This window comes from Oncorhynchus clarkii, chromosome 10, assembly GCF_045791955.1.
Source record: "Oncorhynchus clarkii lewisi isolate Uvic-CL-2024 chromosome 10, UVic_Ocla_1.0, whole genome shotgun sequence".
Lineage (NCBI taxonomy): Eukaryota > Metazoa > Chordata > Actinopteri > Salmoniformes > Salmonidae > Oncorhynchus > Oncorhynchus clarkii.
In genome coordinates this window covers 7,822,141-7,847,217 of record NC_092156.1, presented here as the reverse complement: position 1 = coordinate 7,847,217, position 25,077 = coordinate 7,822,141, and the positions used below count along the sequence as shown (strand labels likewise).

At 44.5% G+C, this 25,077-nt stretch overlaps 2 protein-coding genes across 4 annotated transcripts in view; one reads left to right on the top strand and one right to left on the bottom strand.

Annotated features, from left to right (window-relative positions):
• Positions 1-4,767, top strand: part of LOC139417967 (rabankyrin-5-like) — a 55,283-nt gene extending 50,516 nt beyond the window's left edge. For both annotated transcript variants that reach the window (XM_071166997.1, XM_071166996.1), the window contains exons 21-25: positions 1,261-1,351; positions 1,464-1,588; positions 1,875-2,021; positions 2,282-2,372; positions 2,582-4,767. In XM_071166997.1, coding sequence (XP_071023098.1) covers positions 1,261-1,351; positions 1,464-1,588; positions 1,875-2,021; positions 2,282-2,372; positions 2,582-2,714 — 587 coding nt within the window. In that variant the 3' untranslated portion in view covers positions 2,715-4,767. The remainder of the gene's footprint in view (positions 1-1,260; positions 1,352-1,463; positions 1,589-1,874; positions 2,022-2,281; positions 2,373-2,581) is intronic.
• Positions 4,756-7,264, bottom strand: LOC139417970 (cytochrome b5 domain containing 2). Of its 2 annotated transcripts, none has more exons than XM_071167001.1 (4): positions 6,846-7,264; positions 6,525-6,665; positions 5,913-6,099; positions 4,756-5,359 (listed from the first exon to the last, which is right to left on the bottom strand). In XM_071167001.1, the coding sequence occupies exons 1-4, from the start codon at positions 7,099-7,101 to the stop codon at positions 5,191-5,193; spliced, it is 753 nt and encodes a 250-aa protein (XP_071023102.1). In that variant the 5' UTR covers positions 7,102-7,264; the 3' UTR covers positions 4,756-5,190. The 2 variants fall into 2 exon arrangements, with proteins under 2 accessions (XP_071023102.1, XP_071023101.1); XM_071167000.1 differs by having other exon boundaries at positions 5,913-6,095; positions 6,846-7,263.
• Between the last annotated feature and the right edge of the window lie 17,813 nt (positions 7,265-25,077).

Genomic DNA, 25,077 nt, shown 5'->3' with positions numbered 1-25,077 from the left:
GATTTAAAAAAAATAAAAAATTATTTGCCCTTCAGCGTCACTTTTATACACAAGATCTCTGCTAAACACAAGATCTCTGCAAGATCTCTGCTAAGCACGAGATCTCTGCTAAACACAAGATCTCTGCAAGATCTCTGCTAAGCACGAGATCTCTGCTAAGCACGAGATCTCTGCTAAGCACGAGATCTCTGCTAAGCACGAGATCTCTGCTAAACACAAGATCTCTGCAAGATCTCTGCTAAACACAAGATCTCTGCTAAACACGAGATATCTGCTAAACACGAGATATCTGCTAAACACGAGATATCTGCTAAACACGAGATCTCTGCTAAACACGAGATCTCTGCTAAACACGAGATATCTGCTAAACACGAGATCTCTGCTAAACACGAGATCTCTGCTAAACACGAGATCTCTGCTAAACACGAGATCAAGATGTTTCTGTCTCTCTGTGACCTCTGATAACTTCAGAACGAATGACTACAAATACAAAGTTGCCAGTGTCTTTGAGACTGTTACAAACAAGCGAAAGACAAATGAAAACCAAGAGGACTATTATAAGACAAACGCAGTGTAGACTACATAGATCTATATATTGAAATACATTTCATGTTCATTCTATTGAGTTTTATTTAGCTATTTGTACGCTACTATAATTTTTGTCTCAATATATTTCATGATGTATAACGTGATCAACGATGTGTCAAATCTTGAGTTAGTCCGTTATTATATGGTAGGCATTAGAATAAGCCGCTCCAATATTTTGCAGCCGTAGGTGATAGTATCTCTCTAGGAGCTGATCCGTCGTCAGTATTGTAGAATAATTATAATATTAAGGTAAGATTTGAAAGGGAGAAAGCTGATCCGAGAGCAGTGCTTCCTTTCTTTTTATCCTATCGGTATCAGACACATGCCTTAACGGCGTTCTTAGCGAACGTTCAAGCCACAGAACTACCCTCCTTACAATGATTATTTACTACTTAACTGTCCTCAACTCTGCTGCACTATTACCCATGCTGGAAGAAAACCTTCCTGATTTATCAGGTCAGCACCCCTAATCTGTTGTTTATGATACTTGCCTGACAAATAAGGGCCTTTTTAACTCTAGTGGACATCAAGTTGTCTCGCGCTACAAAAACGGGAGATGTGATGGGCTTCTGCCCCAAGTGGGCTGTTCCGGCTTACTTACTGACTCTTTTTAAACTCCTGTTCCCTGTTTTTCCTCACGGTTTTGTTTTCTCTTGTCCTGTCCGTCCTCAGCTCTGCACCTGGCCGTAATGCAGGGTCGGCTTAATAATGTGCGAGCCCTTCTCACAGAGTCCAACATCGACGCAGAGGCCTTCAATCTCCGGTACACTCCTGCTCTCACCGATTCATAACTTCAGCCATGGTGCTGCTCTTAATGGCCATTACACAAAAGGTTTATTGTGTTTTTATTCACTGAACACTTGTCTGTTTTGTAGGGGCCAGTCACCGATGCACGTCTTGGGGCAATATGGGAAAGAGAATGCGGCGGCCATCTTTGAGCTTTTCTTGGAGTGTATGCCTGAGTACCCTCTGGACAAAGTGGACAATGAAGGGAACACCGGTAGGAAGGAGAGCAGGGTTCTGCTTCAATCTCTATCTGACAGATTGGATTAAGGCCCCTTTGGGTTTAGTGTTTCTGTCCTGACTAACAACTTGCTTAGTTAGTCTCAAATGTTTGACTCGTTATAAGCCATTATAATGATATTTATTTATCCTCTTTATCTAACCAGGTAAATTATTTGGGAGCACATTCTCTCTTACAATAGCGAATAATACTAAATTAAAGGAACCAAGAGGTATATATGTTCTAGAGAATAACATCAATCATTTTTTTTGGGGTTCCTCAGTTCTGTTGTTGGCCTACATGAAGGGCAACGCTAACCTGTGTCGTGCCATCGTGAGGTCTGGTGCACGTATGGGCCTCAACAACAACCAGGGAATCAACATCTTCAACTACCAAGTAGCCACCAAGCAGCTGCTCTTCCGCCTCCTAGGTTAGACGCTCGGTCACACCTGGAATGGATCTGCTGTTGGTGTTACGTACCGTAGTTCAGTGTAGAGGACCTACAGCACATAGTTCACATTAGGTCACCTGCTTTGACATATCATGTAGGTATAGATCAGAGTTTACATTGGATCCTTGGAATAATCCTGATTTTTATTGACACTCGGGTCAATACATTTTGAATAGGTATTTTTAAGAGGATGGTGGGGCCATCCTCACTATGTGTTTTGTGTGTTGTTTTTTTTGTAGATATGTTGTCCAAAGAGCCCCCGTGGTGTGATGGATCAAACTGTTATGAATGTGCTGCCAAATTTGGCGTCACCACAAGGAAACATCACTGGTAAGTACCGGAAAAAAAGTTTCTTAACAAAGACTGCTTTTGTCCTTCCCGAGAGAAGTGAAATTGTTAGTTCCAAGTCCTGTTGTCTTTGACAAGTTATTATATCAGACCTTACTCACCAAATGTTCTCTCTGCTCGTCTTTCTCGCCCTTCTCCCTCGTTTTCCTTCTTTTTCCTCCCTGGCCCCCTCCCCCCTCGTCTCACCCCAGCCGTCACTGCGGCCGCTTGCTCTGCCACAAGTGTTCTATAAAAGAGATCCCCATCATTAAGTTTGACCTGAACAAGCCTGTGCGGGTCTGTGATGTCTGCTTCGACGTGCTGACTCTGGGTGGGGTGTCCTAATGCAGTGGACAGCCTGCTCCCCTCCATCCTTCTCTCCCTCCATCTTCCCACCACCCCGACACCATAGGCTGGGCAACAACAGGAGATCGGGTGACTCGGCAGTGGCAGCCAGGGCTAGTTATTGGACAGAGTTACAAACAGACCACAACCTCTGTACTATTCATTCCAGTCTATCAAAACATGTTAGCTAATGTTCCAACAGGACTTAAGAAGTAGAATATAAAAACATTGTACATGTTTTTTTTTTTTAATCAAATTAATCACGTAGTGAAAATGGGATAAAATGAAAGTAGCTTGGCTCAATGACTCCTGGACTGGACTGGTTGGGGAGAGGTAGATGTTAATCGTATTGTCATGATTTGACCCCTGATATCATTCATCGGGTGTTTGAAGGAATCATGAGAATCATTGATGAACTTGTGACGGTGTCAGATTGAGTCAGTGATGAACGTGTAATGGTGTCAGATTGAGTCAGTGATGAACGTGTAATGGTGTCAGATTGAGTCAGTGATGAACGTGTAATGGTGTCAGATTGAATCATGAGAATCAGTGATGAATGTGATGGTGTCAGATTGAATCATGAGAATCAGTGATGAACGTGATGGTGTCAGAGCCCTAACCCTGGTCTCGGTTGAGAGCAGACAGACAGACCGCATGTGTGCAGCAGCCGAGCTGGCCTACTCATCAAATGAACCCATCCCTGCACTGTGCTGGTGAGACAGGAAACAGCAGCCGAGCTTGCTGCCCTCTTAACACCTGCCCTGCGTTACAATCAGCCGACCTTTGTCCCAAAATGTGCACTCGTTCACTTCCCTTCATGGATTCAGAAGAAAAAGGACTGCTGTATTTTCTCTTAACTGTTGGCTGTGTAGCTGGTTCTATATGAACAAGAGACGGGTTGGTTGGATTTTAAGGGAATGACTATTTTTCATATACAAAAAAATACATCTATTTGAATTGATGATTCAATGATGGAATTATTGGATTTAATGATTCAAATGTTCATGAAACACTAATTGGGTTAAATATATTGCTTAATTAACTCTCAATAGTTAAAGTGAGACCTCTGCTTTAAAAAAATAAAAAATAAAATCTTTGTGAGATTATATTCACATGATTTGAAATGTGACGGAATAAAACAACCTCCTTAAGTGTTTCTCGACCACATGGTAAAGATTTAGTTGGTAAGTGGGACTAGGCACTCAACTATCACGTGAGGTGTTTTCTATCAGAACTGGAACGGCTGAGAACATCTTTACCATTGAGGATTTGTTAGTCCCAAAATGCAAAATAATTATTGCTTTGAAATTGTACTTATGATAAAATACCTATTATGCTTATGCATGTCATTTAATTTGTAGTCTATACTTTTGTATTGTCTTATAATCATTGTGAATTGTGTCTGTTTCCCAGACCACCAAAGTGTACATTCCAAGTCCATGAAATCTGGGTCTTTAGTAAGGTGGTGGTGTTGTTGTTGTTGGGGGTGGGGGATTTATATGTAACATGCTCCAATTGGTATAGCCTCAAGTGTTGTCTTGACCTGGCAGGCTAGTTTCCCAGACCCAGATTAAGATGAGTCCAGGACAACAACAACAACAAAAAGCACTTTCAATGAACATGTTCAGGCCTTTAGTCCAGAAAACCAGCCTGTATGTTTTAATGCGTCTGGATTTCAAAACCTAACAGGTGCACTTTATCAAAGATCACATGACATTTCTGACATAAGGGGAGAGACTGTGAGAGGAGTTGGTGGTGGCCATTGGTCCGTCAGTGGTCCACTATAAGCATTGTTAAATTGTACAGAAATGTATAATATTTTTGACCACTACAACTGTTTTGTACTTAATGCAGTTTGTGCTTTTTTTTTTTTTGTTTGTGACAAAACTGAAATGTTTGCCTCTTAATCTTTTCTGAACGTTGTGTTCTCTCTATGCTCAGATATCTAGCCCGTCTCTTCCTTCCGTGTCCTTTTTTTTTTTTTGAGAAAAGGGAGGACGACTTTTCATAAAGTTAATCAAAAATAAAACACAGAATCTTGTTTTTCACTCTACTTTTCATACAACAACAAAACATGAACTTATTTCTAAGATGACGTTTCAGTACAATTTCCTGGTACACAACTTCCTGGTACACATCTGTCCTTATTGTCTTCACATCCCGTCTGACAATTACCAAAACACGTATGAAACAAATTTAATTTCTCTATCTTCAGATTTAATAGTAAACATTTTCCTTCTATTCCTAGTTAGTGTCAATTAGTTGGCATACTGCACATTAATTACACAGAACTTAAAAATGTACATGCATAAAGAACTAAACAGAAACAAATCAACTTCGGTTATTTTCAAACTGGCATAAATCAAATACCCAGTAATTCTGATTAGGACACCTTGGGAAGTCCCTGAATTTTAAATAACAGTATATAAGCCATTCTATAGTCTTTTTGCAAGAGGCTCAGCCTTCCCAGAACCCCCTACTCTCTGACAGGACATGAGTCCGCGTGAGGGGGGCAGTCCTCGTACTCCTGAATGTTTGGGTTTTCCAGCGTGGAGGAATTCTGGACACACACACAGCGAGAGCGGCCCGAGCCAGGAGAGAACAGCTTCCTAGGTACGCCGGCCCAGTCTCTCTGCACTCCACCACTAAGGAGAAAATAACAGTCAAATCAGAGGTTCATGCTTTAAAAAACAGTTAATTCCCTAATAATACTTCCAGAGACCATCTCTGTAATGCAGCCTTCCCCCAAACTCAGGGCAAAAAAACAAAACGTGCACTAACTACACAGCTGATTAAAATGATCCAAAGCTTGATTATTTGAATCAGCTGTAGTGCTAGGGGGGAAAACTAAACGTGGGAAACACTTCTTATAACGGCTGTGAATATTCTATCCAGTCTGTTTTATAGCAGGAAAACAATACGTATTTATATGTTGGCTCCCCCAAGTGTAATGAAATCTTTCAGTATGGGACCGTTTGGACCTGCACACGTTGCTCCACCACATAGGCTAGTAAATACAATGGCCGCGTTCGAGCACATCAAATCCGTGGTGCATTGTGACTGATCTACAAATAATAAAATTAGCAGTTACTCATTTTGCCAAGATGCAAGGTGATTCGTAGAGTCGGCAGTCGCCTGCCCCGCCGGCTGCAATGTGGAACAAGTCCAATGTTCCTCTGTGCACCATGTCGTCAGTACCTCTTGGTGGAGCACCAGACCCGTCCTCTCCTGGCAGCGTTCCACTCCGAGTTGCAGGCTGGGAGGTGTTGCTTCTCAGCCAAGGCTTGGTCCTTGAGTCTCCGCCCCTGCTCCAGGGCTGCCTCCACCTGTAGCAGGGCCTCGGTGGGCTCTCCACTCTCACTGTAGAACCGTCCCACCAGTCTGCCTGTAGCATAGGGGACTTTAATCTCACACTAATGGACTTACCTTCCTTATACTGTCAATGGGTTCTCTTTATACGCCTGTCCTGTGGGCTAACAATGTCTAAGTGAAAATACATGACACATTTCTTGGATAGTTTCCCCATTCTGAGAAATTATGTATTTAAAAGGTTTAGTCCGCAAGGGAATTTATACCCCCCCAAAAAAGTGTATCATGTATTTTCACTTGTATAATGTATTGAACAGGTACTGGGTGCAATAATATCAACCTTGTGACAAATGTTCATTGATCAAATGGACCACGGATCCTCACATAAAGATGGCCTGGCATACAGTCATTGGGCTCATTTGAGCGCTAAAGCAAAAGTAACCGAATGTAGACTAAAGTAGAGGTGATCCGCTCGAACACAACTCATTGTATGACACGCACCGACAGGCTCGTAGTCCTTGTGATAGAAGGCCAGCCAGTCGTACAGGGACACCACCTGAGCAGGGGACAGACTAGACAAGTCATCGGTCAGACCAGTGTCTGTGAAGTCCCCAGTGACAAAGGCCAGAGAAGCGTCTTTACCTTAAAAACAAGGGGGAATAGAAAGCAGCATAAAACATGTATTCACACGTCTGACAAAATCTGCGTCTCGTATTTTTACGTGTTTGGAATGTTATATAATCTACAGGCATGTTCACAATTAAGAGATCCGCTGTTAAAAAACCCTGGCACGTAGATTTAAAACTATTTAAAAAAAATCACCTGCAAAGAAACGATAACCACCACCAGGACCATAATGCTTCATCCCCTTTTCTACATCGAACACCTGTCCTAAAATGGCCAGATAAAGGCCCTTGCTGTTCTCCTCTCCGCTGTACAGTGATAACTCATCTTTGATTATGAGACGCGCAGGTGGAACTGTCGATTGAGGTGCATCGCCAGTAATGTTGGCCCAGTCCTGACGCAGTAATAGTATCGCCACTAATACAAAAATAAACGAAATAATAAACCCTAACATTATGTCTAAGGCTATTCCTTGTTATTTGCCGTTATTCTTTGACCAATGTTCAGTCATTGACAAAATGTTTCAACGATTCTGTTGTTTTGTTTTTCCGGGTATGCATTTCATCCGCGGCACACGCTCACATCCGTGCAGATATACGAATGTCTTCTTCTGTATAAAAAAAAAATGGCGGTTGGCAACCAAAAGGTGAATTACCGCCACCAACTGGACTGGAGTGTAAATCAAATTAACCTGCCATTTTTTATTTTTTTTTATTTTTTATTTCACCTTTATTTAACCAGGTAGGCTAGTTGAGAACAAGTTCTCATTTACAACTGCGACCTGGCCCAGATAAAGCATAGCAGTATGAACAGACAACAACACAGAGTTACACATGGAGTAAACAATTAACAAGTCAATAACACAGTAGAAAAAAAAGAGAGTCTATATATACATTGTGTGCAAAAGGCACGAGGAGGTAGGCGAATAATTACAATTTTGCAGATTAACACTGGAGTGATAAATGATCAGATGGTCATGTACAGGTAGAGATACTGGTGTGCAAAAGAGCAGAAAAGTAAATAAATACAAACAGTATGGGGATGACCCTTCACTTATTAAAAAATACAATACAAAATAAACCCACCACCCCATTCCACTACTTTGACCCTCTACACCAGGCCAACAGCCTGGGAGGAAGGGACACGACCATTCAACACTCCCTGTAACTCCTCTGCAGTAAAATCTTGTACACCCAAGTACCTCTCTGCAGCTGCCACAACATCACCTATTTTCTTATGCTTTACATTCCATTTCTGCGGTACAGACGATAACCATGGCAATGAACGCTAAAAAGCCATCCTTACTGAAGCATATTTCATTCGTATGTCTACTATTTATACTTCTGATCCCCAGCAACATTGGCAGTGAACTCATACCCCTTATTTGGGGCGGCAGGTAACGTAGTGGTTAGAGCGTTGGTCTAATAACCAGAAGGTTAAAATATCGAATCCACTGAGCTGAAAAGGTAAAAAAATGTGTAATTCTGCCCTTGAACAGGCAGTTGACCCACTGTTCCTAGGCCGTCATTGAAAATAAGAGTTTGTTCTTAACTGACGTGCCTGGTTAAATAAAGGTTCAATTGTTTTTGCTGAAACTACGCATTCCTTTGTTCCATGCCCCCCCTGCACACTCCTCATATCTACGAATCTCCTTCCTACACACAGATGCAAGATAAACATACGCTTGACACCTGAAACACTGTAGTGGGTTTGGAACAAAAGCTCTTACGGGATAACTGATATATCCTTACATTCCTTTGTCAGGTAAAGACTCAGAATCAAAACACAACAGGACAGACAGTAACTCTTCTGTTACACCACAGATTTACAAACCATCTGTTTAGTGGTTTTGTAGCTCAGTGGTTTGGACATACGGTGCGCATTCGGAAAGTATTCAGACCAATTGACTTTTTCTACATTTTCTTACGTTACAGCCTTTTTCTAAAATAGATTAAATTGTTTTCTCCCCCCTCAATACCCCATAATGACAAAACAAAAAAACAGGTTTTAGATTTTCTTTTGCAAAGGTATAAAAATACATCTAATGAAATATCACATTTACATTTGTATTCAGACCCTTTACTCAGTACTTTGTTGAAGCACCTTTGGTAGCGATTACAGCCTTAAGTATTCTTGGGTATGACGCTACAAGCTTGGCACATCTCGGTATTTGGGGAGTTTCTCCCATTCTTCTCTGCAGATCCTCTCGTTCATCTTTCCCCCGATCCTAACTAGTCTCCCAGTCCCTGCCTCTGAAAAACATCCCCACAGCATGATACTGCCACCACCATGCTTCACCGTAGGGATGGTTGAACTTGTGTGTGTGTGACTAGTAAAATAACGAAGAACAATTCAAACTGTGTCTGGACCGACTTGGCTAGGCCTCTGAGAGACTTGGGAGAGAACAGGGAGTACTTCTCAAGGTCTCAGGTCAGCTAGGCCTCTGAGAGACTTGGGAGAGGACAGGGAGTACTTCTCAAGGTCTCAGGTCAGCTAGGCCTCTGAGAGACTTGGGAGAGGACAGGGAGTACTTCTCAAGGTCTCAGGTCAGCTAGGCCTCTGAGAGACTTGGGAGAGGACAGGGAGTACTTCTCAAGGTCTCAGGTCAGCTAGGCCTCTGAGAGACTTGGGAGAGTACAGGGAGTACTTCTCAAGGTCTCAGGTCAGCTAGGCCTCTGAGAGACTTGGGAGAGGACAGGGAGTACTTCTCAAGGTCTCAGGTCAGCTAGGCCTCTGAGAGACTTGGGAGAGGACAGGGAGTATTTCTCAAGGTCTCAGGTCAGCTAGGCCTCTGAGAGACTTGGGAGAGGACAGGGAGTACTTCTCAAGGTCTCAGGTCAGCTAGGCCTCTGAGAGACTTGGGAGAGGACAGGGAGTACTTCTCAAGGTCTCAGGTCAGCTAGGCCTCTGAGAGACTTGGGAGAGGACAGGGAGTACTTCTCAAGGTCTCAGGTCAGCTAGGCCTCTGAGAGACTTGGGAGAGGACAGGGAGTACTTCTCAAGGTCTCAGGTCAGCTAGGCCTCTGAGAGACTTGGGAGAGGACAGGGAGTACTTCTCAAGGTCTCCATCATCTCGGGGGAATGGAACTGTCGGCTGGGTAGTGATACACAGTGGTGAGAACTACGGAGAAGGATACAACTCACCTACTGTTTGTGTGGAAGTATGTGCATAGGATAATCGTTCTGAAGATCAACATTGTGACGTGTAGGCCTAGTGGAAACGGCAGAGAGGCTATAGGATAAACGTTCTGAAGATCAACATTGTGACGTGTAGGCCTAGTGGAAACGGCAGAGAGGCTATAGGATAAACGTTCTGAAGATCAACATTGTGACGCGTAGGCCTAGTGGAAACGGCAGAGAGGCTATAGGATAAACGTTCTGAAGATCAACATTGTGACGCGTAGGCCTAGTGGAAACGGCAGAGAGGCTATAGGATAAACGTTCTGAAGATCAACATTGTGACGCGTAGGCCTAGTGGAAACGGCAGAGAGGCTATAGGATAAACGTTCTGAAGATCAACATTGTGACGCGTAGGCCTAGTGGAAACGGCAGAGAGGCTATAGGATAAACGTTCTGAAGATCAACATTGTGACGCGTAGGCCTAGTGGAAACGGCAGAGAGGCTATAGGATAAACGTTCTGAAGATCAACATTGTGACGCGTAGGCCTAGTGGAAACGGCAGAGAGGCTATAGGATAAACGTTCTGAAGATCAACATTGTGACGCGTAGGCCTAGTGGAAACGGCAGAGAGGCTATAGGATAAACGTTCTGAAGATCAACATTGTGACGCGTAGGCCTAGTGGAAACGGCAGAGAGGCTATAGGATAAACGTTCTGAAGATCAACATTGTGACGCGTAGGCCTAGTGGAAACGGCAGAGAGGCTATAGGATAAACGTTCTGAAGATCAACATTGTGACGCGTAGGCCTAGTGGAAACGGCAGAGAGGCTATAGGATAAACGTTCTGAAGATCAACATTGTGACGCGTAGCCCTAGTGGAAACGGCAGAGAGGCTATAGGATAAACGTTCTGAAGCTCAACATTGTGACGCGTAGGCCTAGTGGAAACGGCAGAGAGGCTATAGGATAAACGTTCTGAAGATCAACATTGTGACGTGTAGGCCTAGTGGAAACGGCAGAGAGGCTATAGGATAAACGTTCTGAAGATCAACATTGTGACGTGTAGGCCTAGTGGAAACGACGGAGAGGCTATAGGATAAACGTTCTGAAGATCAACATTGTGACGTGTAGGCCTAGTGGAAACGGCGGAGAGGCTATAGGATAAACGTTCTGAAGATCAACATTGTGACGTGTAGGCCTAGTGGAAACGGCGGAGAGGCTATAGGATAAACGTTCTGAAGATCAACATTGTGACGTGTAGGCCTAGTGGAAACGGCGGAGAGGCTATAGGATAAACGTTCTGAAGATCAACATTGTGACGTGTAGGCCTAGTGGAAACGGCGGAGAGGCTATAGGATAAACGTTCTGAAGATCAACATTGTGACGTGTAGGCCTAGTGGAAACGGCGGAGAGGCTATAGGATAAACGTTCTGAAGATCAACATTGTGACGTGTAGGCCTAGTGGAAACGGCGGAGAGGCTATAGGATAAACGTTCTGAAGATCAACATTGTGACGTGTAGGCCTAGTGGAAACGGCGGAGAGGCTATAGGATAAACGTTCTGAAGATCAACATTGTGACGTGTAGGCCTAGTGGAAACGGCAGAGAGGCTATAGGATAAACGTTCTGAAGATCAACATTGTGACGTGTAGGCCTAGTGGAAACGGCAGAGAGGCTATAGGATAAACGTTCTGAAGATCAACATTGTGACGTGTAGGCCTAGTGGAAACGGCGGAGAGGCTATAGGATAAACGTTCTGAAGATCAACATTGTGACGTGTAGGCCTAGTGGAAACGACGGAGAGGCTATAGGATAAACGTTCTGAAGATCAACATTGTGACGTGTAGGCCTAGTGGAAACGGCAGAGAGGCTATAGGATAAACGTTCTGAAGATCAACATTGTGACGTGTAGGCCTAGTGGAAACGGCAGAGAGGCTATAGGATAAACGTTCTGAAGATCAACATTGTGACGTGTAGGCCTAGTGGAAACGGCAGAGAGGCTATAGGATAAACGTTCTGAAGATCAACATTGTGACGTGTAGGCCTAGTGGAAACGGCAGAGAGGCTATAGGATAAACGTTCTGAAGATCAACATTGTGACGTGTAGGCCTAGTGGAAACGGCAGAGAGGCTATAGGATAAACGTTCTGAAGATCAACATTGTGACGTGTAGGCCTAGTGGAAACGGCAGAGAGGCTATAGGATAAACGTTCTGAAGATCAACATTGTGACGTGTAGGCCTAGTGGAAACGGCAGAGAGGCTATAGGATAAACGTTCTGAAGATCAACATTGTGACGTGTAGGCCTAGTGGAAACGGCAGAGAGGCTATAGGATAAACGTTCTGAAGATCAACATTGTGACGTGTAGGCCTAGTGGAAACGGCAGAGAGGCTATAGGATAAACGTTCTGAAGATCAACATTGTGACGTGTAGGCCTAGTGGAAACGGCAGAGAGGCTATAGGATAAACGTTCTGAAGATCAACATTGTGACGTGTAGGCCTAGTGGAAACGGCAGAGAGGCTATAGGATAAACGTTCTGAAGATCAACATTGTGACGTGTAGGCCTAGTGGAAACGGCAGAGAGGCTATAGGATAAACGTTCTGAAGATCAACATTGTGACGTGTAGGCCTAGTGGAAACGGCAGAGAGGCTATAGGATAAACGTTCTGAAGATCAACATTGTGACGTGTAGGCCTAGTGGAAACGGCAGAGAGGCTATAGGATAAACGTTCTGAAGATCAACATTGTGACGTGTAGGCCTAGTGGAAACGGCAGAGAGGCTATAGGATAAACGTTCTGAAGATCAACATTGTGACGTGTAGGCCTAGTGGAAACGGCAGAGAGGCTATAGGATAAACGTTCTGAAGATCAACATTGTGACGTGTAGGCCTAGTGGAAACGGCAGAGAGGCTATAGGATAAACGTTCTGAAGATCAACATTGTGACGTGTAGGCCTAGTGGAAACGGCAGAGAGGCTATAGGATAAACGTTCTGAAGATCAACATTGTGACGTGTAGGCCTAGTGGAAACGGCAGAGAGGCTATAGGATAAACGTTCTGAAGATCAACATTGTGACGTGTAGGCCTAGTGGAAACGGCAGAGAGGCTATAGGATAAACGTTCTGAAGATCAACATTGTGACGTGTAGGCCTAGTGGAAACGGCAGAGAGGCTATAGGATAAACGTTCTGAAGATCAACATTGTGACGTGTAGGCCTAGTGGAAACGGCAGAGAGGCTATAGGATAAACGTTCTGAAGATCAACATTGTGACGTGTAGGCCTAGTGGAAACGGCGGAGAGGCTATAGGATAAACGTTCTGAAGATCAACATTGTGACGTGTAGGCCTAGTGGAAACGGCAGAGAGGCTATAGGATAAACGTTCTGAAGATCAACATTGTGACGTGTAGGCCTAGTGGAAACGGCAGAGAGGCTATAGGATAAACGTTCTGAAGATCAACATTGTGACGTGTAGGCCTAGTGGAAACGGCAGAGAGGCTATAGGATAAACGTTCTGAAGATCAACATTGTGACGCGTAGGCCTAGTGGAAACGGCAGAGAGGCTATAGGATAAACGTTCTGAAGATCAACATTGTGACGCGTAGGCCTAGTGGAAACGGCAGAGAGGCTATAGGATAAACGTTCTGAAGATCAACATTGTGACGCGTAGGCCTAGTGGAAACGGCAGAGAGGCTATAGGATAAACGTTCTGAAGATCAACATTGTGACGCGTAGGCCTAGTGGAAACGGCAGAGAGGCTATAGGATAAACGTTCTGAAGATCAACATTGTGACGCGTAGGCCTAGTGGAAACGGCAGAGAGGCTATAGGATAAACGTTCTGAAGATCAACATTGTGACGCGTAGGCCTAGTGGAAACGGCAGAGAGGCTATAGGATAAACGTTCTGAAGATCAACATTGTGACGCGTAGGCCTAGTGGAAACGGCAGAGAGGCTATAGGATAAACGTTCTGAAGATCAACATTGTGACGTGTAGGCCTAGTGGAAACGGCAGAGAGGCTATAGGATAAACGTTCTGAAGATCAACATTGTGACGTGTAGGCCTAGTGGAAACGGCAGAGAGGCTATAGGATAAACGTTCTGAAGATCAACATTGTGACGTGTAGGCCTAGTGGAAACGGCAGAGAGGCTATAGGATAAACGTTCTGAAGATCAACATTGTGACGTGTAGGCCTAGTGGAAACGGCAGAGAGGCTATAGGATAAACGTTCTGAAGATCAACATTGTGACGTGTAGGCCTAGTGGAAACGGCAGAGAGGCTATAGGATAAACGTTCTGAAGATCAACATTGTGACGTGTAGGCCTAGTGGAAACGGCAGAGAGGCTATAGGATAAACGTTCTGAAGATCAACATTGTGACGCGTAGGCCTAGTGGAAACGGCAGAGAGGCTATAGGATAAACGTTCTGAAGATCAACATTGTGACGCGTAGGCCTAGTGGAAACGGCAGAGAGGCTATAGGATAAACGTTCTGAAGATCAACATTGTGACGCGTAGGCCTAGTGGAAACGGCAGAGAGGCTATAGGATAAACGTTCTGAAGATCAACATTGTGACGCGTAGGCCTAGTGGAAACGGCAGAGAGGCTATAGGATAAACGTTCTGAAGATCAACATTGTGACGTGTAGGCCTAGTGGAAACGGCAGAGAGGCTATAGGATAAACGTTCTGAAGATCAACATTGTGACGTGTAGGCCTAGTGGAAACGGCAGAGAGGCTATAGGATAAACGTTCTGAAGATCAACATTGTGACGTGTAGGCCTAGTGGAAACGGCAGAGAGGCTATAGGATAAACGTTCTGAAGATCAACATTGTGACGTGTAGGCCTAGTGGAAACGGCAGAGAGGCTATAGGATAAACGTTCTGAAGATCAACATTGTGACGTGTAGGCCTAGTGGAAACGGCAGAGAGGCTATAGGATAAACGTTCTGAAGATCAACATTGTGACGTGTAGGCCTAGTGGAAACGGCAGAGAGGCTATAGGATAAACGTTCTGAAGATCAACATTGTGACGTGTAGGCCTAGTGGAAACGGCAGAGAGGCTATAGGATAAACGTTCTGAAGATCAACATTGTGACGTGTAGGCCTAGTGGAAACGGCAGAGAGGCTATAGGATAAACGTTCTGAAGATCAACATTGTGACGTGTAGGCCTAGTGGAAACGGCAGAGAGGCTATAGGATAAACGTTCTGAAGATCAACATTGTGACGTGTAGGCCTAGTGGAAACGGCAGAGAGGCTATAGGATAAACGTTCTGAAGATCAACATTGTGACGTGTAGGCCTAGTGGAAACGGCAGAGAGGCTATAGGATAAACGTTCTGAAGATCAACATTGTGACGTGTAGGCCTAGTGGAAACGGCAGAGAGGCTATAGGATAAACGTTCTGAAGATCAACATTGTGACGTGTAGGCCTAGTGGAAACGGCAGAGAGGCTATAGGATAAACGTTCTGAAGATCAACATTGTGACGTGTAGGCCTAGTGGAAACGGCAGAGAGGCTATAGGATAAACGTTCTGAAGATCAACATTGTGACGTGTAGGCCTAGTGGAAACGGCAGAGAGGCTATAGGATAAACGTTCTGAAGATCAACATTGTGACGTGTAGGCCTAGTGGAAACGGCAGAGAGGCTATAGGATAAACGTTCTGAAGATCAACATTGTGACGTGTAGGCCTAGTGGAAACGGCAGAGAGGCTATAGGATAAACGTTCTGAAGATCAACATTGTGACGTGTAGGCCTAGTGGAAACGGCAGAGAGGCTATAGGATAAACGTTCTGAAGATCAACATTGTGACGTGTAGGCCTAGTGGAAACGGCGGAGAGGCTATAGGATAAACGTTCTGAAGATCAACATTGTGACGTGTAGGCCTAGTGGAAACGGCGGAGAGGCTATAGGATAAACGTTCTGAAGATCAACATTGTGACGTGTAGGCCTAGTGGAAACGGCGGAGAGGCTATAGGATAAACGTTCTGAAGATCAACATTGTGACGCGTAGGCCTAGTGGAAACGGCAGAGAGGCTATAGGATAAACGTTCTGAAGATCAACATTGTGACGCGTAGGCCTAGTGGAAACGGCAGAGAGGCTATAGGATAAACGTTCTGAAGATCAACATTGTGACGCGTAGGCCTAGTGGAAACGGCAGAGAGGCTATAGGATAAACGTTCTGAAGATCAACATTGTGACGCGTAGGCCTAGTGGAAACGGCAGAGAGGCTATAGGATAAACGTTCTGAAGATCAACATTGTGACGCGTAGGCCTAGTGGAAACGGCAGAGAGGCTATAGGATAAACGTTCTGAAGATCAACATTGTGACGCGTAGGCCTAGTGGAAACGGCAGAGAGGCTATAGGATAAACGTTCTGAAGATCAACATTGTGACGCGTAGGCCTAGTGGAAACGGCAGAGAGGCTATAGGATAAACGTTCTGAAGATCAACATTGTGACGCGTAGGCCTAGTGGAAACGGCAGAGAGGCTATAGGATAAACGTTCTGAAGATCAACATTGTGACGCGTAGGCCTAGTGGAAACGGCAGAGAGGCTATAGGATAAACGTTCTGAAGATCAACATTGTGACGCGTAGGCCTAGTGGAAACGGCAGAGAGGCTATAGGATAAACGTTCTGAAGATCAACATTGTGACGCGTAGGCCTAGTGGAAACGGCAGAGAGGCTATAGGATAAACGTTCTGAAGATCAACATTGTGACGCGTAGGCCTAGTGGAAACGGCAGAGAGGCTATAGGATAAACGTTCTGAAGATCAACATTGTGACGCGTAGGCCTAGTGGAAACGGCAGAGAGGCTATAGGATAAACGTTCTGAAGATCAACATTGTGACGCGTAGGCCTAGTGGAAACGGCAGAGAGGCTATAGGATAAACGTTCTGAAGATCAACATTGTGACGCGTAGGCCTAGTGGAAACGGCAGAGAGGCTATAGGATAAACGTTCTGAAGATCAACATTGTGACGCGTAGGCCTAGTGGAAACGGCAGAGAGGCTATAGGATAAACGTTCTGAAGATCAACATTGTGACGCGTAGGCCTAGTGGAAACGGCAGAGAGGCTATAGGATAAACGTTCTGAAGATCAACATTGTGACGCGTAGGCCTAGTGGAAACGGCAGAGAGGCTATAGGATAAACGTTCTGAAGATCAACATTGTGACGCGTAGGCCTAGTGGAAACGGCAGAGAGGCTATAGGATAAACGTTCTGAAGATCAACATTGTGACGCGTAGGCCTAGTGGAAACGGCAGAGAGGCTATAGGATAAACGTTCTGAAGATCAACATTGTGACGCGTAGGCCTAGTGGAAACGGCAGAGAGGCTATAGGATAAACGTTCTGAAGATCAACATTGTGACGCGTAGGCCTAGTGGAAACGGCAGAGAGGCTATAGGATAAACGTTCTGAAGATCAACATTGTGACGTGTAGGCCTAGTGGAAACGGCAGAGAGGCTATAGGATAAACGTTCTGAAGATCAACATTGTGACGTGTAGGCCTAGTGGAAACGGCAGAGAGGCTATAGGATAAACGTTCTGAAGATCAACATTGTGACGTGTAGGCCTAGTGGAAACGGCAGAGAGGCTATAGGATAAACGTTCTGAAGATCAACATTGTGACGTGTAGGCCTAGTGGAAACGGCAGAGAGGCTATAGGATAAACGTTCTGAAGATCAACATTGTGACGTGTAGGCCTAGTGGAAACGGCAGAGAGGCTATAGGATAAACGTTCTGAAGATCAACATTGTGACGTGTAGGCCTAGTGGAAACGGCAGAGAGGCTATAGGATAAACGTTCTGAAGATCAACATTGTGACGTGTAGGCCTAGTGGAAACGGCAGAGAGGCTATAGGATAAACGTTCTGAAGATCAACATTGTGACGTGTAGGCCTAGTGGAAACGGCGGAGAGGCTATAGGATAAACGTTCTGAAGATCAACATTGTGACGTGTAGGCCTAGTGGAAACGGCGGAGAGGCTATAGGATAAACGTTCTGAAGATCAACATTGTGACGTGTAGGCCTAGTGGAAACGGCGGAGAGGCTATAGGATAAACGTTCTGAAGATCAACATTGTGACGTGTAGGCCTAGTGGAAACGGCGGAGAGGCTATAGGATAAACGTTCTGAAGATCAACATTGTGACGCGTAGGCCTAGTGGAAACGGCAGAGAGGCTATAGGATAAACGTTCTGAAGATCAACATTGTGACGCGTAGGCCTAGTGGAAACGGCAGAGAGGCTATAGGATAAACGTTCTGAAGATCAACATTGTGACGCGTAGGCCTAGTGGAAACGGCAGAGAGGCTATAGGATAAACGTTCTGAAGATCAACATTGTGACGCGTAGGCCTAGTGGAAACGGCAGAGAGGCTATAGGATAAACGTTCTGAAGATCAACATTGTGACGCGTAGGCCTAGTGGAAACGGCAGAGAGGCTATAGGATAAACGTTCTGAAGATCAACATTGTGACGCGTAGGCCTAGTGGAAACGGCAGAGAGGCTATAGGATAAACGTTCTGAAGATCAACATTGTGACGCGTAGGCCTAGTGGAAACGGCAGAGAGGCTATAGGATAAACGTTCTGAAGATCAACATTGTGACGCGTAGGCCTAGTGGAAACGGCAGAGAGGCTATAGGATAAACGTTCTGAAGATCAACATTGTGACGCGTAGGCCTAGTGGAAACGGCAGAGAGGCTATAGGATAAACGTTCTGAAGATCAACATTGTGACGCGTAGGCCTAGTGGAAACGGCAGAGAGGCTATAGGATAAACGTTCTGAAGATCAACATTGTGACGCGTAGGCCTAGTGGAAACGGCAGAGAGGCTATAGGATAAACGTTCTGAAGATCAACATTGTGACGCGTAGGCCTAGTGGAAACGGCAGAGAGGCTATAGGATAAACGTTCTGAAGATCAACATTGTGACGCGTAGGCCTAGTGGAAACGGCAGAGAGGCTATAGGATAAACGTTCTGAAGATCAACATTGTGACGCGTAGGCCTAGTGGAAACGGCAGAGAGGCTATAGGATAAACGTTCTGAAGATCAACATTGTGACGCGTAGGCCTAGTGGAAACGGCAGAGAGGCTATAGGATAAACGTTCTGAAGATCAACATTGTGACGCGTAGGCCTAGTGGAAACGGCAGAGAGGCTATAGGATAAACGTTCTGAAGATCAACATTGTGACGCGTAGGCCTAGTGGAAACGGCAGAGAGGCTATAGGATAAACGTTCTGAAGATCCACATTGTGACGCGTAGGCCTAGTGGAAACGGCAGAGAGGCTATAGGATAAACGTTCTGAAGATCAACATTGTGACGCGTAGGCCTAGTGGAAACGGCAGAGAGGCTATAGGATAAACGTTCTGAAGATCAACATTGTGACGCGTAGGCCTAGTGGAAACGGCAGAGAGGCTATAGGATAAACGTTCTGAAGATCAACATTGTGACGCGTAGGCCTAGTGGAAACGGCAGAGAGGCTATAGGATAAACGTTCTGAAGATCAACATTGTGACGCGTAGGCCTAGTGGAAACGGCAGAGAGGCTATAGGATAAACGTTCTGAAGATCAACATTGTGACGCGTAGGCCTAGTGGAAACGGCAGAGAGGCTATAGGATAAACGTTCTGAAGATCCACATTGTGACGCGTAGGCCTAGTGGAAACGGCAGAGAGGCTATAGGATAAACGTTCTGAAGATCCACATTGTGACGCGTAGGCCTAGTGGAAACGGCAGAGAGGCTATAGGATAAACGTTCTGAAGATCCACATTGTGACGCGTAGGCCTAGTGGAAACGGCAGAGAGGCTATAGGATAAACGTTCTGAAGATCAACATTGTGACGCGTAGGCCTAGTGGAAACGGCAGAGAGGCTATAGGATAAACGTTCTGAAGATCAACATTGTGACGCGTAGGCCTAGTGGAAACGGCAGAGAGGCTATAGGATAAACGTTCTGAAGATCAACATTGTGACGCGTAGGCCTAGTGGAAACGGCAGAGAGGCTATAGGATAAACGTTCTGAAGATCAACATTGTGACGCGTAGGCCTAGTGGAAACGGCAGAGAGGCTATAGGATAAACGTTCTGAAGATCAACATTGTGACGCGTAGGCCTAGTGGAAACGGCAGAGAGGCTATAGGATAAACGTTCTGAAGATCAACATTGTGACGCGTAGGCCTAGTGGAAACGGCAGAGAGGCTATAGGATAAACGTTCTGAAGATCAACATTGTGACGCGTAGGCCTAGTGGAAACGGCAGAGAGGCTATAGGATAAACGTTCTGAAGATCAACATTGTGACGCGTAGGCCTAGTGGAAACGGCAGAGAGGCTATAGGATAAACGTTCTGAAGATCAACATTGTGACGCGTAGGCCTAGTGGAAACGGCAGAGAGGCTATAGGATAAACGTTCTGAAGATCAACATTGTGACGCGTAGGCCTAGTGGAAACGGCAGAGAGGCTATAGGATAAACGTTCTGAAGATCAACATTGTGACGCGTAGGCCTAGTGGAAACGGCAGAGAGGCTATAGGATAAACGTTCTGAAGATCAACATTGTGACGCGTAGGCCTAGTGGAAACGGCAGAGAGGCTATAGGATAAACGTTCTGAAGATCAACATTGTGACGCGTAGGCCTAGTGGAAACGGCAGAGAGGCTATAGGATAAACGTTCTGAAGATCAACATTGTGACGCGTAGGCCTAGTGGAAACGGCAGAGAGGCTATAGGATAAACGTTCTGAAGATCAACATTGTGACGCGTAGGCCTAGTGGAAACGGCAGAGAGGCTATAGGATAAACGTTCTGAAGATCAACATTGTGACGCGTAGGCCTAGTGGAAACGGCAGAGAGGCTATAGGATAAACGTTCTGAAGATCCACATTGTGACGCGTAGGCCTAGTGGAAACGGCAGAGAGGCTATAGGATAAACGTTCTGAAGATCCACATTGTGACGCGTAGGCCTAGTGGAAACGGCAGAGAGGCTATAGGATAAACGTTCTGAAGATCCACATTGTGACGCGTAGGCCTAGTGGAAACGGCAGAGAGGCTATAGGATAAACGTTCTGAAGATCAACATTGTGACGCGTAGGCCTAGTGGAAACGGCAGAGAGGCTATAGGATAAACGTTCTGAAGATCAACATTGTGACGCGTAGGCCTAGTGGAAACGGCAGAGAGGCTATAGGATAAACGTTCTGAAGATCAACATTGTGACGCGTAGGCCTAGTGGAAACGGCAGAGAGGCTATAGGATAAACGTTCTGAAGATCAACATTGTGACGCGTAGGCCTAGTGGAAACGGCAGAGAGGCTATAGGATAAACGTTCTGAAGATCAACATTGTGACGCGTAGGCCTAGTGGAAACGGCAGAGAGGCTATAGGATAAACGTTCTGAAGATCAACATTGTGACGCGTAGGCCTAGTGGAAACGGCAGAGAGGCTATAGGATAAACGTTCTGAAGATCCACATTGTGACGCGTAGGCCTAGTGGAAACGGCAGAGAGGCTATAGGATAAACGTTCTGAAGATCCACATTGTGACGCGTAGGCCTAGTGGAAACGGCAGAGAGGCTATAGGATAAACGTTCTGAAGATCCACATTGTGACGCGTAGGCCTAGTGGAAACGGCAGAGAGGCTATAGGATAAACGTTCTGAAGATCAACATTGTGACGCGTAGGCCTAGTGGAAACGGCAGAGAGGCTATAGGATAAACGTTCTGAAGATCAACATTGTGACGCGTAGGCCTAGTGGAAACGGCAGAGAGGCTATAGGATAAACGTTCTGAAGATCAACATTGTGACGCGTAGGCCTAGTGGAAACGGCAGAGAGGCTATAGGATAAACGTTCTGAAGATCAACATTGTCGAAAGATCAACAACATTTTTATCCGTCTACAGGAGTGGATTTTATTCGACTTTTTTTCTAAATTTCTTTATTGCCACAAATGACAATGGAAACAGAGTTTTCTTTTGAATAAATGACTATTGGCGAATAATTTTGAAGGTACGCGGGGCACTTGATGTCCTCACGTAGCCGAACAGTAACCGCGTTTCCATCCACAGTTGTCATGCCAGTGCAGTTTATTATTGCTACAGAAAAAATAAGTTATGATGAACTTGGTTGGTGAAAGTGCACGGTGATCTTGATGCTCCTTTACAATAAATATCGAGGGTTTTGGTAACAAATAAAAAATATTCTAGCACTTATCCATAATAATGTCATCGTGTAGACTAGTTTACCCGCACTGCATATGGCAAAACCAAAGTAGTCACTTCTGCTATTTAAAGCAACAGTTTTGGAACAAAACAATCCGTAGAGTCGAAAATGCAATGAAAACACATTGAATTTTAGATTTTTATTAGGTAAATGAAAACTTAAGCGAAAAAGTACCGTTCGTGTGCACTACATCATCACGCACGGATTTAAAAAAAAATCTTTAACAAGTCAGTTTGGTGGAAACAGCACTGGTGCGAAAATGCGAATAACAATGGAAGTGGTTGAAGTGTTTCTGTTACCCATTTAGGCAAATTGCGCATAACAATGTTGGCGACAGCCTGAATGCCCTCCCATCCATCTGTTTCATGTATCTGTAGCCCGTGAAAGACACCATGGATAGAATGCAATAAGTGACTATTTACTCGATTACATATTTGCCATCTCGTAATAGTTCTCATGTGCCAACGTATCGCCATGTTCAGTGCCACGGTGAAACGTATACTCCTGTAGATCTGTAATAATTAGTAGGTGAAACTTATACTCCTGTAGATCTGTAATAATTAGTCGGTGAAATTTATACTCCTGTAGATCTGTAATAATTAGTCGGTGAAACTTATACTCCTGTAGATCTGTAATAATTAGTAGGTGAAACTTATACTCCTGTAGATCTGTAATAATTAGTCGGTGAAACTTATACTCCTGTAGATCTGTAATAATTAGTAGGTGAAACTTATACTCCTGTAGATCTGTAATAATTAGTCGGTGAAACTTATACTCCTGTAGATCTGTAATAATTAGTAGGTGAAACTTATACTCCTGTAGATCTGTAATAATTAGTCGGTGAAACTTATACTCCTGTAGATCTGTAATAATTAGTAGGTGAAACTTATACTCCTGTAGATCTGTAATAATTAGTAGGTGAAACTTATACTCCTGTAGATCTGTAATAATTAGTAGGTGAAACTTATACTCCTGTAGATCTGTAATAATTAGTCGGTGAAATTTATACTCCTGTAGATCTGTAATAATTAGTAGGTGAAACTTATAGTCCTGTAGATCTGTAATAATTAGTCGGTGAAACTTATACTCCTGTAGATCTGTAATAATTAGTGGGTGAAACTTATACTCCTGTAGATCTGTAATAATTAGTCGGTGAAACTTATACTCCTGTAGATCTCTAATAATTAGTAGGTGAAACTTATACTCCTGTAGATCTGTAATATTTATTCGGTGAAACTTATACTCCTGTAGATCTGTAATAATTAGTAGGTGAAACTTATACTCCTGTAGATCTGTAATAATTAGTTGGTGAAATTTCCCAGACAACCAGAAAAGCATGGCGAAGCAATTCAGGCATTATTGAATGTCAGAAAATACCTTGTTCTGAAAAGAAACATTAATTTCGAGAGTGAACGGTTAGGTAGAGAATATCGAACCTCTCTGAAATGAAAATGGACTAGCCTTCCCTTCAGTAAAATATATTTGACCAAAACCCTCCCTGAACGCTTGAAAATAAATGGTGACCTTCCCCTATACCCCAAATAATAATTAAAACATAGAAAGTGTATAGCAGAGAACATGTCTACAATTTACCCTCACTTCCTGGACAGACCAGAACCTTAGATATACAGTTTTAGAAACGGTTCTTCATTCTTTAAGCATTAGCTTCTATGGCAACGCGGGAGTTTTGAAACCACACAGGGCTGGGGGGCAGAGGGCTGTGGGTTCGCAAACCATCGTGGGCAAGAGTAGGGATGGAAACATCTGCTTTATAGAAAAGGCATTGCATGAATCTATCAACGTCTTTCCCGGGTATTTTATAGTTTGTTTCTAGAATAAAGCTTTGCGGACCAAAGCGCTTTTATACATACATTTATATAATTGGATTGGTTTTATTTTATTTATAATCTTCAATAAAAAGTCACTAGGCATGTGTCATATCCTCTCAATTCGAGTCTTGTTTTGAATTTAACAGCCCTTCACCGACATATGTTGGCAGGACCGGACGAACACAATTTTCCTCTAATGTAATTGCGGTGGGCTTCTTTAATTAACCAGGCAAGAACAGATTTTTATTTACAATGATGCAGCTTGGATTCGAACCAGGGACTGCAGAGACGCCTCTCTGTACTAAGATGCAGTGTCATAGACCACCGCGCAACTCGGAGGACCAACCTTTTCCTGCTGAAAGTGAGCCGCTGCTGTCGGAAAGTCAAAACTGTCCAACTCTTTGGAGCAGCTCGCGTTTCTCATCAGCCACTTTGTCCTCAAGAAGGCTCCATCTTGAGGCCATCTTACTCTGTTTTGGAGAAAGAATCCCCTCTCGGCGGGCACACTGGAAGATAATCAACACAATCTTCTCCAATATTGCCCAGTACACTTTATTATCCAATAAAGAATATTTGCCTTTTAAGTTGGAGCACATCAACTGGCATTTACATCAATAAAATAAGAAGCAAATTTTGCAATGGATTTATTACTTCCCATTGGTTCAATGTGGCAGGCAACAATTTTATTTATCGGCTTTTTACTCCATTTGGGGGGGGGGCGGGGGGGGGGGGGGGACGGGACTCTGATGTGTGCTCTCATAAAAGCTCCCACGCACACATAGGGACACTCACATACATGTACTCACAGACCTGGCTCCCCCGTGTGGTGAAGGTTAACATAGCTTCTGTCACATAGACCTGCCCCCCCCCCCCCCCCCCCCCGTGTGGTGAAGGTTGACATAGCTTCTGACACATAGACCTGGCCCCCCAGTGTGGTGAAGGTTAACATAGCTTCTGTCAAATAGACCTGGCCCCCCAGTGTGGTGAAGGTTATCATAGCTTCTGTCATATATAGCTGGCCTCCCAGTCTGTGTGATAAATAGGTTCATCCCACCTGTTCACCTGCTAGGCACATTCCAGGCCCAGGGCCCAAGACTGGGAGAGGCACGTCTGCCATCTGTCACCTAGCACAGCACCTGGCCCCTGTCACCAAGCAAGTACACTAATATTAGCATGATGGTGGGGAGAGAGAGGAAGGGAGGGGATGGAGGTGTAAAGAGGGGTGGGAGGTGTAGAGAGGGGTGGGAGGTGTAGAGAGGGGTGGGAGGTGTAGAGAGGGGGGAG